Here is a 16,076-nt window from a genome sequence, read left to right on the forward strand (position 1 = left end):
ATCTGATTTATTCCTAGCTACTTGTTATGTTACTTAACAAGTTATTTACAATGTAAATACTGAAAATAAACACTAGTGCATGCTCAACATATTACAGATCAACAACTGAATGAAACAAAAACAATCACACCATATGACACCATTATTTTTGGACCAATGTCCCCGGAAAAACCCAATGTGGGAAAACCGGTGCAACTATCCGAGGGTTTTCTTATTAAGCAATATCAGAGTACAATTTGGGTGCCGAAACTGGCCTACCCAATAGAGAATTTCCTCGGCAGTAATACTTCTCAGTTTGAGACAAATCTCCTGGTTGAAACCCCGGATAATCCTTTTGGCAACTCCTTAGCACCAATTTTCCCCAGAAACCCCAGCGTCAGCCTTCTCTGCACTGCGTCAGCCCCTCTTTGCCCAGCGCTGACCCTGCGTCACCCTCGGATGGGTCTGCGTCAGCCTTAAGAGGCCTTGCGTCAGCCCTCTGCGTCAGCAACGCTGATCTCTCTGAGGCTCTACGCAACTCCTGACTGCCTCTCTGTGGCCCTGCGTGAGCCCTGGCTAGCTTTGCGTCACTCTTCCCGGCTACTACGCTGCTGTCCCGACACTATCTATGCCTCTTTGTCTCTTTGTACTCAATGCCCTTCAGCTACAACTCTTAATCACTAATTCTATCTCTCTTAGCAAACCCCGCTCTAGAGAATGGAATGACTGATCACTTTGGTGTATTCTCCAAGTGACCCTCAAACCTTCTCTTATACTTTTCCTGTTGACATATCAACGGCCGAGATTAAGTCCCTAATCAATGGCTAAGATTAGATCTGGCTTGATCCATGTCTTTTAGACCATTCTAACACAGTTTCATATTAATACACATTAATATTTTATTTTCCCTAAGTTTAGAGTTAGGGACTCCATTAAAAATATTAACTATTTTAATATCTCCTGAACTGTTTAGAATCTGCCCAAACCCTTTCTGGCTATTGGAGATCTCATGTGCCCCAACCTTTCCACCAAATTTCGTGGCTAGAGCACATCTGATGCTACCCCAAATCAACATATTTGTTGTTGTTGCTCGGGAAGTTTAACAATTTCTTTCAAAGGAACGAGTATGGTTATTCTTCCTACAACAACTCCTATGTCAATGTCAAGTTTAGCTTCTTTCCCACTTTCTCTCTTCTTGATGTTTTCCTTCCTTAGAGGATCCTTTTTTGAATTGGCTTTGGTTGGGGGATCCTTTTTGGGAGGAATTTCAGAGAGAGACTCTTTGGGAAGGGCTTGTTTAGGCAATGAGTCTTCGAGGCATCACCCTAGGCTTGATCCAAGGTGTGGGCGAGTGTAATGGGAGAGGCAGTTCTATGTGGAGGAATGTGGAATGGGGTAATAATGAGTGGAAAGGGGGATTGATATGCGGATGAGGGAGTGGGACCATGCAACAAAAATCAGGGTTTGCCATGCAATACCATCCCTAAAGCCAATTGGTTAGTAAAAAGGATCCCATGGGACTAGAATCCAAGGTTAATATCCAAAAAGGGGTATAGGGAACAAGAGCACAGACCTAGCCCATTCTTTCTGCCGAATCCCCCCATTAATCCATGCCCAGAAGTGTCCATGATACACAGACTACAATACTCAATTACCAAATGACAAGGCATACCTTTAGGTTTTGGGAGGCCCACCTTCAAACATACGATTATGACAGATGGGTGAGGGACGACATGGTTGGCTCAGGTGGCGGAGAAGTGGCACAACGAGCTAGTTGGTGTCAGCAAGGCGCTACTGGTTGAGGACGATCTTGGAGAAAAAAATTCTCTTAGGGATATTACCCACAAAATGGTGGGTAACGAGGCCATTTAGAGCGTTTTTGTTGATGTATGTTTGGTTCAAAGATGGATTGCACTCGATGGTATTTTGGTTGTATGCATTAGTTGTATGATAGAATTTGTTTCATGATCATGGATAATCATATATGCTTTATTTTCTAAATTCTAAAGATATTTGAATATGTCTAATAATTTACTAATTATATATATATAACATGTCCTTCGTGTTTCTCTACTGGGATTGCCATGTCTCGTGTCAGACACTCGTATTTGAATATCTTTAGTGTCTTGTGTCATCCTGTCAGGTGACTTAGCTTGAAACAATGAATGGTAATGTTAAAAATCTTAGTAAAATGTGGAAAATGAAAGATAAAGGAGATAGATAGGAATTTAATATTACCATTAATTACTAGTGTGAATGCAAAGGAGGGGAGGAGGGTCTCTTTAAATACTATTATTAGGGCCATAGGGATAGCTTGACACAATTAATTTTAATGTTAATATTTTAAGTAAAAGGATGGAAATGAAAGATAAAGGAGATAAGAATTGAATATTACCATAAATTACTAGGGTGAATGCGATTGAGGGGGGAGGGTCTCTAAAGGAGATAATAATTTAATATTACAATTAATTACTAGGGTGAATGTGATGGAGGGGGAAGGTTCTCTTTAAATAGTTTTAGTCGTTCCCTAGGGTTAAATATTGTGCTTGCAAACAAGCCTTTTTTTTCAATTGGGTTCTTGTAGTCCCAAGCTGCATTGTACGACACTACACAACCATTTTGATATAGATTGGTTTTGCCTCCAAATATCTTTGATAAAAGGACCATGATTGCTTGCTTTAGGAAATTCAAGAGGAATCCTTGAGTACACTTCTAACAATTCTTTATATCGATCTTAAGACTTGAAAATGTTCATAAACCGATCCTATATTAAATAACTCCTATATATTTAAGTTTTGCACACTTAATTTACATTTGAAGGGAGGTGATTATTGATATATGTCTTACATTTTAGGATATATAAGGTTTTGGTTGTAATTTTTTAAAACTAATTCAAAAGTACTCATTTCATGAGATTTAGTGTCTTATTTGGAAGAGAAGGGTCTAAAGGTGAAAATCCAGGGATCGAAGAGAAGGGTATAAAGCTCAAAAAAGCCAAGGATCGAAGAGAAGGTTATAAAGCTGAAAAATCCAAGGATCGATAATGGTGGATAACCTTTATATATTAACATTTGTTAATACCATCTAGAGTTGGTTGGTAAACTACAAAACAATCGGTTCTTCGACAAGGTTAAAGTACATGTGTTGTAACTTTAAGAATGACCAATCTAGTTGGATTATATTAAACTTGAGCCACTGCCCACAGAGGTAGGGCTTGTTTTTTCCTTAGGGCACGAAGGGTTTGACCTAATGAGCTTTTATTGCTTGTCCTCTAATAAGAGATGTTATAGAGTATGCCGCAAGGAATTGCGATACTTTATTGTAAGTCAACAATTTCTGTTGTATCTGGCCACTTTATAAGATTATTATGTTTGTTTTTCGAGTGTTAAGGGCTTAAAATGAAAAAGAAAAATGTGAACAAAATTTGTTGACACATTGCAGTTTGAAAGAGAAAAATATGGATCATATGTTGGTTGAATCTCTCTAGTAGAAGGAAGCAACTATTATTTGTTTAATATTGTCTTTAGAAACTATTGAATGTAATTTGATGTGACACTTTATGTTCTCTATTGACACTTTTGTTTTCCAATGTTCACTGTTCAGAAACACCTTTTCCGAGGACTTGGCGATATAGAATGCTGGCTGGAGTTGGCTATTGATTCAATGAACATTGACAGCAATATTGATAAATCAGATGGCAGGAAAAAAGTGAGTCCCAATTAACGAAAATAAAAAATTCATAGAGAATTGATGATTCTTAAGCAAGGTTTGATACATAGGTGATAATTTGATACATTTATATGTAGCTTTGCATTTATGCTCCTTTATATTCTAATTTCGGGTTCTGATTTTCTACTGCATCCATACAAGTTAATAGAGGAAAATGGGTGATTTTTAATAAGTTTATTTTCAGAATTTATTTTATTTAACATTTGATAGCCAGTGTCATAATTTTTTTTGTAGGCATTGTATGTTTTATCGCGAGCAATTGAGATTAATCCAAACTCTGTAGCTGTATGGATGGCGTACCTCCATATTTTCTACAGAAAGGAGAAAGTGATAGGAACAGATGATATGTTTCATCATGCGGTACACTCCCAACGTTTCCATGTGTTTCTTTAGAGTATGCAATATTTCATTAGATGGATATTTTATTTTGTTTGCAGAGTTAGAATACTAGTTTCAATCTTATTAATGAAGTATTATAAAATGTGGTGCTTAGAATATTTTTTATTTTTGTTTTTTTAGTGTTTATCTTGTTTCCTTTGGCTTCAGCATGTTTCCATTAAATTGTGAAGAACATTTTGGAACCACCAGCCGTAGTGTGCATAAAGGACATGGTTCATGTTTTCTTTAGAAATAAATGGATATATAAGTCTCTTTTTGCTTGTGTGTTTTCACATTGTTTTGGAACTGGCCATTCTTGCACCTATGTTGTAGCCTAATCTAATCTGAGACTATCTTATACCTGTAACATGTGATCTAAAAGATTGTTTTTTCTGAGACCCCACAGCCCTCGTATTATGAATCATAACACAGCAATTTTAATTACCTAATTTAAATTCAGATATAGAAGCCTTCTTTATCATTTTACTTCAACTTTTTTAATAATGTCATTTTTTGAGGAACATACTACTTATAAGATAAGTTAATTATATTAATGTTTTACAAATGACCACAAAAGTAGGTCAATGACATTGAAGAGTACAACCCGTATGAATACAACATGGGAGTGCAAGAGCAACTCCTAGAAATGCAAAAACAATATAAAGAAAGAAACCTACATAAGTATAACATTAGAACGTATATATAAAACTGTGACAAATGCTTGATGTTACAAAACATTAAATGAGTTTGGGTAACTCAAAAACATCGAGAGAGAGAGAGAGAGAGAGAGAGAGAGAGAGAGAGATGATGAGGTCGCTGATTTCAACGTCTCTCGAATTTGATGGTTGAGGGTGGGGGGGGGGGGTGAAGAGCGCACTAGCTTGCTGTCGGAATTATCTGGAACCATCTGGGGGTTTGGTTGTATGATTTGGGGGGGGGGATTGTATGAGTGAGGGATACTCCTAGCATTTGAGCTGATCTCTCTAGTGCTTTGAGAATGTGTGGCTTGATATACGAACCAGTATCACTAAGTTGGTCTCGATAATATTGGTACGCCTTCTTGAGTGGGAGCCTAAGGAGAAACTTGGCGTCTCACCATTTTCCTTAGGCTCTGATTTGAAGAATCAATGGGGAAGTACGAGGTGATTGATTTGGTCATCCCAGGGTTTGGCTGGCCATGCAGTGGTAGAGATTTGTGGCAAAATGTCTCCTTGATGAAGAGGGCTAAGCATCTTTGGTCCTGGTATCAGAAGGAAGTAAAGAGGGATACCCTCGAGTCCTTATAAAGGTAGTTATAGTGTGATTTGATCTCATAGTATAGGGGACATTGAAAAATAAAGTGCCATCTCTGTTTTTGGCTCCTAAAGGTGGCACACCTAGTAGACTTTAATTGATAGTTATATATGGTGATATTTGTTTGTTTAGAGTCGATGGGAACCAACTTGAAACTGTCCCAAAGGGATATTGAGTGATTGCATCCAATTCCTACGTGCACAAGGGGGGTAGACCTAGGTTCATCGGATGAGAGGTCCATGTGACCTGAATGTACAATTTGTACATTTCCTTTTTGATAGACTGAGTCAATAGCTGTCTAGTCAGCAAGAGATGTTTTGACGCATCAAGGGAGAATCCGAATGGGGGAAGGCCCTGTGGGGAAAGAGTAATAGACTAGAGAAGCCGATAAACTTTTCAAAACAAACTTCGTGCTGAGCCCGAGGAAGGATCTTATGCCAGAGCCTCCAGGGAGCAAATTAGAAGGTATGGATACCTCTCTCTTGTGGTTGTAAAGTCTTTGAGAGATTAGACTCTATGAAGGAAGGAAACTAAACAATAAATGACTTTCAGGCAGAAAGGGTGGAAGCTAAACTCTGCCTAGATGATGGGCCATAGAATCACCCACTTATATTTGATTATGCACCTAAGAAGCAAGTTCTTTACTCTCTCCAACCTAGTCCAGTTTCTATACAACAACATCGGTCCGCAAATCTAGGAGCCATAAAGAACTGTGGGTTTTATAATTTCTTCCTTGAGGCATAGTTTAGTCGTAATGTCCTGTAACTGGCCCTAGAAGCACTATCTCTCAATGAATGCCAAGAAACGATACACTTTATTGAGTTGAGGTTGGTGGGCCTGCAAGGGACCAAAGCGAGGAACTGTACTCCTAGGTAAGTGTAAATTATAGTGATCTCAATCTCTGTCCCTTGGTAGTAGAAATGTGTCTGTAAGAGAGCTCTTTGATGCATTGAAGATCAAAAGCTTAGTTTTTGCCCATGTTGACTGTCAAATGTCGGAGTTGCAAAAACTAGCCATTGTGTTGATATGTCTCTATAGACCCTTGGGGGTAGAAGCTAACCAAACCAAGCCATTGATGAATAGAAACAAGGAAATCAACACATGATGTAGAAGACATCCATCCCCCTCATGGATGTGGTCATGGAAGAAACACTCTAACCCATTTATATAGATCCCAAAGATGGTCAATGAGAGTGGGAAACCCTGTTTACTTGGACAATGTTCTAAATGAAGTCAGAAAGGTTGTGTGCCATCCTGAGAGTCCTAATATAGACTCATAATTGTCTCATGATAACTGCCAATAGGGTCTCAGAAATGCCATTGTTGCAGAGTCTTTTATATAATGCTTCCCTCGGAATCATGTCAAACACTTTCAGGAACTCTACAAAGAAATTAAAAACCTTCAAAGAGTGATGGTGAGCCTCCTCAATGATGGCTTAGAGTGTGAAGGTGTGATCAATTATCTGGTAGTTGGGGCAAAAACCAACATGTCTTCTAGCCTACCAGATGACTTCTCTCCAACTCCTCAAAAAGCCATTGGTATAAAGCTTGGAGTATGTATGACCCACCATGATAGTTTGGTGGCTGTTTTGGTCGAAATTGCTCCCTGATTCTTGCATCGAATGAATAATGTGTTTGGTCTAGGAGTGGTGGGGGAGCTTCAAAATACAACCTAATTAAATAAATCAACAATATGGGAGTCAAGGGAATGAACACCATGCTTAAGGAATTTGGCCTGGAGCCCTTCCTCATTAGTTGCTTTGATGGTACACAGAGTTCAGACTGCGCTCCTTATGTCTCACTCAAAGAAGAGGTGGCAAGTGGAGGGGGTGGTGGAGAGGAGACATGGTTGGGAGATTGTCCAAGGATATTGTAAAAGGAGGTGGTGTGGGAGAACATTGTTTGTGGGTGAAGGTTAGGTGAACTAGTATGGGTAGTAAAAGATGCAATGTAATTCCTATTAAAAAGGAAGGCTATGTGGGGTGGGTTGGGGGAAGGGAGAGAAGTAGAGAGGGAGAAGTTAAGGAGGGAATAGTTTGCTAAGGGGAGGCAGGGAACTGAGAGGTGCTGAATATGTAGGAGAAGGTCGTTTTACATGGTCAACCACACTTTTTACCCCAACGTGGGGGAATCAAGTAAATGCTTTTGAGCCTAAAAGGCAAGGGAGCCTATTCAAGATCAGTAAGCCATGGGCCACACCCAATGGCAAGAGGTGTCTCCAGTAACTTGTAAGGGGTCCATTCCTGTCTTGTGAACTCCTATGTGGTTTTATCACTTGGAGGCAGAGTGTTTCTACTTTGTCATGAAGTGGTACTTGTCACTCTCTGGTGTGTCACTCTCTGGTGTGGGCATTGAAGTCATTGAGAAGAATGACTTCCACAAGAGTGAGTAGTGAGAAATTTCTTCATAAAGATGGAGGAAAGGATCTCCCTCATACTCTTTATGTAGTTCAAAGTGCAACGAGTTTGGGGGGAAGTAGCAAGCTGCAATGTAGCTGTCTTGGAGAAGGGGGTTGTTTTGATGGAACCAGACCCACAATACTCTGGCATACTCATATGATGACATCACAGTAACCTTGCTTTGGATGGAGTCCCGTATAAGACATGCCACTCCATTGGACCCTATGACGTTATTAGAACTAGTCTCCTATTGACATGACCATGCTCGGTGGTATCCATAGATTGGGAGTGGCATTCTCCTAGGGCTGGCATGCATCTTTGTGAACAAAAAGGAAGTCACGGGACCCTACTGCATCCTAAAGTGTACCTAGTGATGATGAAAATGATAATTACAGTTCTACAAGCTAATGGAGATGGTGGCCAACTCTCCTTGACATACACCTCGGTTGAATGAGACTGTTGTTTGGACCAAGGGGGGGAGTATCTATGCTACGATGGTTTCTTTGGCTAAGCTGCTATGAGGAAACATATATATGTTGTCAAAATCAGGCAAGACTTGCACCTGGCATCCTTTGCATCCACTTTGGGGTTTTTGAACAAGAGACTCTGCATTTATACCAATGTGGAAAAAGTCTACAAAAAATCCCGATTTAATCCTAAAAACACGATTTTTTGAACTAAACGATTTAATCCCCCGACTTTTTGGCGACTTTTTCACAAAGGAAAAAATCGCGATTTTTTCCTTATACTCCCGATTTAATCGGGAGTCGACCCAAAAAGTCTTCCTCCCTTCCCAGGCCGCGGATAAAGAGACCGCAAAGGTGAAAAAACTATAAATTGAAGCTTCCATCCATGCATTTTCAAGTTATTGCATTGTATTGTTTGTCATACTTCTTGTGAGCATAGTAGTCTCATTTGTAATCTGTTAGTTTTGAGGTTAAGATATGTTTTTGTTTTCCAAGGAAAAACAAATCTTTATACTTCATATTTCTAGTTAGAAAGAAAAGTATACATTGGCTAAGCCTCCAGGCTTTCAGCGATCTAGACTCTAACAGCCACTGCCCCTTCAAAAGATTACAGAAGTACCAAAAGGACAGGCATACAACAGTGTTCCGTAGAAAGAACCGCACACCATCAAAAACATTGTTACAGTTGTTGAATGCTTCCAGGAGAAACAACAAAGAGGAGATCATGAAGATCAAATAGCAACAACCTATCCAAAAAAAACAAAACGAGTGCCTCAAAAAAGAACCCATTTTTCAGACAGGAACAAAGTACCTGTGAGATCTTGTGACAACAAAGATCCTTCCTGCAATGAGAGCACGTTTTGAAAGGGAATCTTCTTTAGTGGTGAATTCCCTGTAAATGTGGGGAAAGGTTATGTATCAGAAGTGGATTTTACCTCCAAGAGTTTTTGAATAATAGATGCCAAGGCTAGGTTAATAATCTGACATCTACTGTTTTCTCAGAAAATAAGCAGCTTGGATTCACCAAGCGTTAATTTTCACATCATCTATGATACTCACTGTTAATTTTCATTGGACCTACCACCTGACACCTTATTACCCAAGCAGATTACAATCTACTGAATAAATGCATGACTTCTTTCTTAATACAATTAGCGGAAACAAAAATTAAAAGGGGAAGAGGATCTAAGTGACTGATTACTTGATGACTTTTAGATGACTCATGATATACATTTATTATATTTTTTGTTGATATTTTGACTCTTGAGAGTTGAGACTCGGACAAGACTCAAAATTCAAGAGTTGATTCACTATTTTGATATGTGATGTAGCATTAGACTTAATATACATATTATATATTAGCTTTCTTTACATTTTTACGTGGAAATGCATTTATTTGATGTTGTGGATACTCTATATGTTAAAAAATATTAAAAAAAAATGAATAATTTTGTGTTTTTAAAATTTTGCCGACTTTTTGCCGACTTTTTCAAAAAACTCCCGACTTTGACGAGTTTTTCAACTTTTGGACCCTTGCCGAATTAATCCCGACTTCGACTTTTTCCACATTGATTTATACAAGCTTGATCACCTCGCTGGTTGCCACTAAACCACATTGCTATTGGCAATTTACATCATTTTTATAATGTACTGTAAATATTGTACTATTTGTTGGAAATACTGGGGGGGGTGAATCAATATTTCTTTTCATAATTGTTATTTTACCAGTTAAAATCACTTAGATAGAACACAAAATGAACAATAACAAAATAAATAATTTTATTAATAAGAATTGACGAGGACTCCAATCCTCTTTACAATGAATCAAGCACAATAATAGTTCAGGGCTCCAACCCTAGATGAAGACTCCAATCTTCAATTCCACCAGGCCCTAACCTGTACTTCACCAAGCAACAACTTGGTCTTCTTGAGGACTCCAATCCTCGAGGGCTCCAACCCTCTCAACTGGTTCAGGCTCCAACATGGTCTTCTTGAAGACACTAATCCTCTAGGGCTCGAACCCTTTGCTTTAGATCTTCAAAGTGTTGAGAAATCTAGTGGCAGCTAGAGTAGATGATTACTCTTACTTTGATAACGACTTGTTATGTATTTTTACTTAGCTTGATTAGCTTTCTTCTTTTACTTGATTATTATTAGTATTCTCTTCATCAAACAATTACCAAACGATAAAGAACAATAAGACAAAGGACACAAGATGTAGGTGATCAACTAGGACTAAAACCTCTCCAACTTGAGAGGAACACTCACTAGAATTCTTTCTCTTCTTATAGACCTTCAATTGACAAATACCAAGACCTTTGACCCTTGACCAAGACCCTCCAAGACCAAGTCAAACCTTGCTTCTGACAAATTCTGCAAATTGACTTCTAGTAGCTTCTTCTGCAATTTTGACCTCCCCAATAGTTTCTTCTGCAACTTCAACCTGTCCAACAGATTCTTCTACAACTTTGACCTACTCAGAGAAATCTTTTTCAAAACCCTAAACATTGCACATGTGAGAAATGTTGGTGTATTCTTGCTCCTTTATTCTTCGCTTGGGTGGATTCTCTCTCCTAGAGAATTTCGCTTCCAAATAGCTTTGCTTGATGACCTATCTTCACTTTTATAATTCAACTTCTTTTGCTGCATTAGGAGCCCTAATATGAGCCCAAAAACAATCCCAAAAACTCGATTTCTCTTGCTCCTTCCCCTCTTTCTTTCTTGTGATCGAACTTGAGTGTGTGAAGTGTGTCCTTCAAGTGAGGTCGAGGTCTCCTTAATATAGGCTTCTCATTGGGTCGAATTGCTCTTTTTAGGTTGACTTGTCCAAGGGTGTAGGCCGAATTGAATATTGCATCATGACGAGGTCTTGGAGGGTCTTTTGATGCAAATAATTTTTTTTTTACAATATGTAACATGCCCAAATGGGTCTTCAATACATGACAATAATTTTCTTGACTTGTAGACTCAATGACAAGCCTTAAAGCTCTCAATGGATGCTTGACCTATAAAATAAATTTCCTTGAGCATGAAACCCATGCCTCAAGAATAACAATAATAAATTTATTTTTCTTATTATATCAAATACATAAAATCATGATTACATATGTCATTATGCAGACCGAACTAGGGATATTCATAATCCATACAAGGTACTTGGACATTCTCAATTTGAAGAATTCTCATTAGAAGAGTTCGATTGGTAACCCATTTTTGTAGCATCATATCATCCAACATTGTCACATAGCAAGGCCTTGACTAACAACTTTATCTCTCCATAAGATCAGAGCACAATGCTGGTGAGACCAATGACATATAGACACCATCATCATTGTCTCTCAAGGAACATACCCTACTCGGGTGTTCACATGGTATATCCTTCTAGGACTATTCTTATCTTGGATTCCCAGTCCTCAAAGAATATCGGTCCTCTACGACTACTCTTATCTTGGATACCCTCCCACATCCTCAAAGAGTATCAGGTGCCAGATACTTACCTAATCCATCATTCTTTCTTTCCAAGTGAAGACAAGAATGATGTGCCTATCTCTCCCTCTCAACTTGGGAGGATATACCCATTCCTATGAAGGAATGTACCCAAGCTTCCTCTCAACCAGGGATTTATCAAAGCTCCCTCTTAGCTAGGGACTTGCTTCCAAGTTCCTTCTTAACCAAAAACTTGCTTCCAGTCTTCCTCTTACCTAGGGATTTGTTTCCAACAACAACTATCTCTTCTTTAGTGGAGATCATGCGACCTTCAACTGCTTGTATAACCCCTCCATTCAAGTCATGGATTTTATCTTCATCTTTATGGAGCCTTCATCTTGTAGGGCATTGGCCATCCATCACTTTCCTCAAGTCAGTCATGTCATCCTTTCTCTTTTCTGAAATTGATCTTCTAATCCACACCTGACTTTCCTTCATACAACTACCTCTTCCATGTCATGTTTCATTTAGGATCTTCCATCCAATCACATGGGTGCTTGTTACGAATATAAATTATATAAAATAAAAAGAATATAAATAAATATAAATAATAAATAATCAAATGACGATTATCTTAAATAATCATTAGTTAAGTGAAAAGGCATGTCTAAAAGACATGCCCAATTATGAAAGGACACCTGCCTAGGTATATAAGCAGGGCCTCATTGTAACATTCAACATCCTTGTACATTTATATATATTAATAAAATATTATTTACAAATACCTTTGTGTATTTTCAGTGGTATCAGAGCTATGTGAACCTTTGGATGTTATCCGCTGCACAATATGCCATTGAGTTTACGTCCAGAATTCATTGAGCAATTAGGTGAAATTCGAGAATCGTTTCAGCGATTAAAAAAATAATGTGCAGAAATTACGACATGTTTAAAGGAAGAATACATTTACATGAAAGGGACTAACATTAAGGAATGTTCGAACCAAGGAAATGTCGTTGAACATGTTCCTCAAGGTGACATAGATAACACTGTTGAAGAATATGACAAAATTGATGTTGCAAGCCAGGAAATAGTGGGTTCTGATCTAGTTAAGTCAAATTCCAATGCAGTTGGTTTGCAACAAACAAGGGAGAATGAAGAACAAAATTACAAGGATCTTAATGAACTTGGGATTGATCAAGGGACTCATGAAACTAACAGCAATGCAGATACCAAATCTTGTGAACTTGTTGTTGCCCCTAAGGAAGTTAGAGCATTGAAACTAATTCTATCGAAGATGGGCACATTACATTCTTATTGAATTCGCTTAATCTAGCAGCAGATAGGACTAATAATGTTGTTGGAAAACTAGAACAAGGACAAATTAGTGTTGATTTGTTTGGAATTACCATCTCAATTCATAGTAACATTACAAATTCGGGTTTTAAATCAGAGCTGGCTAGTGTGGAATTTGGTGTATATGATGCGTCAGAGAAACTAGTCATAGAGGAAGATAATAGCCATAATTAGTTGGGTATTGTTGCAGTAGGCTTATCGCATATGGGCTATTCATTCCCTCCTCCCCATCCACTTCCTTCATTAAAAACCATGGGCAGTTCAACTTCAAGAAGAGTGGGGTCATATGTGTCAGGCACACAACAAAGTGGGTCTTCTAGTAGAAATTCACGGACCACCATGGCATCAAAGTTTTCACCTACTGGTTCACACTTTTCATCACCGAGGTCACATAAAGATGAAGAAGAAAAAGAGATTGATGAAATATTGAGCAGGGAGAATCAAACGTTTAATTTGGTGAGAGATCCAGAAATAGGTAGTTGCTCAACTAAGGAAGAATCAATCTCAGAGAACGACAATGCCATTTTTTTATAAAGGAAATTCAGAAACTGACTTCACAGAGACTGTTTTCAAGATCAGTGTTGGTAAAAAATATCGCAGTAAACCTATGATGATAGAATTTGATGAGCAAAATCGTCACCAGGCACGATATGACTCTACAAGTGTTGCTTGTCTCAATGCCTACTATTTCAGCTGAACCACAAGCACATCACTAAAATCAAATACTGGAGTCTCAAGTTCAAGGGAGGAGATATTTACATGATGGTGGTGGACATCCAATATCTCTTGCACAACAACACCCTATTTCTTGTGGCGCTAGTCTTGTATTGTTTCAGCAAACCCAGTGTCCACCTATTGCAGTTCCAATGCAATACTCAACACCAAGTTCACAACAACTGTTGGATACTCCGTGATCACCACCAACATTACCATCACCTACCTTGCGTTCATAGCAAGTGCTGATGCAACAAGGGCAACGTTTGAATGTTCAACCACATATACTGTCACCTATTCGCACACTGCTGCCCTGTTCGACGCTCAATACCTCTGTTCGCCCCTCGTGTTCGATGCTCCGCACCTCTGCACCGACCACGACAGACAACACTCCCTCCATATTTCGCCGTCAAGCTAACTCTTTCGACCGACCCTTGCCGTGATTCAACACGCTGGCCCTGTCGTCCCTGCCACCACACCGTGACCAATGATCCTCCAACCGCAGCACAACAACCACTCGACTAGTCAACAATGTCTGTCGTCAGTCCTCAGTCTTCTCTCGTCCACGCTTGACCTGTCTCGTTCATCTGCTGCCTTATATTGTCCGTCGTCACCTTCCCGACAACCGACATCCCCGCCTGGTCAAGCCGCATTAACCAACTTATCCTACGCTGCAACACGAGTTTCACTCCGTTGTCAAAAAATCGTGACGTTCTCTCTCTCTGCTGAACTATTGAAGAACATATAAGAAGAATTGATCAAGGGTTTCCCCACATTGGGGTTTGTCCCTGGCTAGCGCCACATCTTGTGTCCTCTTGTCTTCTGTGATATATGTTTATGTTCTATCTGCAGTTTACTTTAATGTTGATGTGATTGCTAATCTGGAAAAGATATTTAGCTAACTGTGAAAATTGAAATAAATTGCTCTAAGCATAGAACATACCTAAACTTAACATGGTATCAGAGCTGAGGTGAAGACAAATCCCAGCAAGAGTGAAAGAGCAATCGCTGAAGACAGTTGGGAAAGGACAAAAGGAACAATGGATTCCTCATCCCTCTTCAAATTCACTGAGGGTGAAGTCGAAGCAGAGAATATTATCGGAATGGCGCAACGGAAGTTTTTGATGGCCTACAGATCACTTCAATGGGAACTTCGGATCTAAGGGTGGAAGGAAAGGCATATGCCTTGTTTGTAATAAGTTCGACAACTATGCGAAGGAGTGTCTGAGGTAGGGACAAATCACTTGATGATGATAACAATCATTCCAGGGACATCTTCAATGATCAGAGGAATCACAGGTAATACAAGTCATTAAGGAAATAGCCAACTCTTCAAAGAAAGCAAGGAACCCCAGGTATGAAGAATCAAATGTTGTTTCTAATAAGATAAAGAAGCGTTATCTTATATTGGCCCTCACCTTCACTCTTTGGTAATCTGGCTTATTGATTGTAGTGCTTCAAGGCACTTCATCGGTTAGAAGGGTGCTCTATCTAATTTGGTAGAGATGGAAACAATCATGGGATTATACTTGGAGTTGATGCCACCTATCCCAGAAAGGGTGTGGGGAATGTTACCCCTCAATTGAATGAGGGTAACTCGATTCATTTACAAGAATCTCTTTTATGTACCTGATTGCAAGAAGAACTTGGTGTCCATTTCGACAATGGAAGTGAAAGGTTTCAGGGTGGCATTCATCGATGGAAAGGTACGTGTTTTAAAATAGAATTTTCAAAGATGCTTTTACTCATGGGTTCAGGGTTGGCAATTTGTATCAAATTGCAGGATGGTCCATTGGGGACCATGTCAGTCGACAGATCTCATCTATAACACCGAAGGTCTACTTATTATGGGGCCCTACCCGATGTGAGTTAGATGGTGACAGGGATGCCTGAATTCAAAAAGAGCATGAAGGTACATGTCTGAGATGTAACGAAGGAAAATCTTGCAAGGGGACCATTCCCCTCATGTAGCAGGTCCACAGGTTTGGAACAACTCGAGGGGTTTGAGATTCATGATTGGGAATCTCATGTATGCAGGTGGAAGAAAGCCTTCTATGGCTTGAAGCAAAACACCTCGGGCGTAGTATGAGAGGATTGATAGCTGTTCGATGAACCTGAGATTGTTCAAGGTATGTTTTGGGCATGATTGTTGGGTTGCTGTAGGACAATGGGACAACAAGCAATCATAGGAACAACCTTGACTAACAATGGGACAACAAGCAATCATAGGTGCTAAAAATTGGAACAACGTGTGACAACAAGTACATGATGCAGTACAGTGATGGGTACAGTCATGATTAGGTGAAGCATGATAACTGTGGCAGCATGGTGCAACAAT

General features: G+C 39.2%; 1 protein-coding gene across 3 annotated transcripts in view; it reads left to right on the forward strand.

Annotated features, from left to right (window-relative positions):
- The window catches only part of LOC149146811 (uncharacterized), a 178,654-nt gene that overhangs the window by 104,776 nt on the left and 57,802 nt on the right, over positions 1-16,076 (forward strand). For all 3 annotated transcript variants that reach the window (XM_089439685.1, XM_089439683.1, XM_089439684.1), the window contains exons 8-9: positions 3,583-3,687; positions 3,943-4,068. In XM_089439685.1, coding sequence (XP_089295811.1) covers positions 3,583-3,687; positions 3,943-4,068 — 231 coding nt within the window. The remainder of the gene's footprint in view (positions 1-3,582; positions 3,688-3,942; positions 4,069-16,076) is intronic.

This window comes from Pinus tabuliformis, chromosome 9 (genome assembly GCF_031772625.1).
Source record: "Pinus tabuliformis cultivar Carrire ecotype Pingquan chromosome 9, CPIR1, whole genome shotgun sequence".
NCBI classification, from domain to species: domain Eukaryota; kingdom Viridiplantae; phylum Streptophyta; class Pinopsida; order Pinales; family Pinaceae; genus Pinus; species Pinus tabuliformis.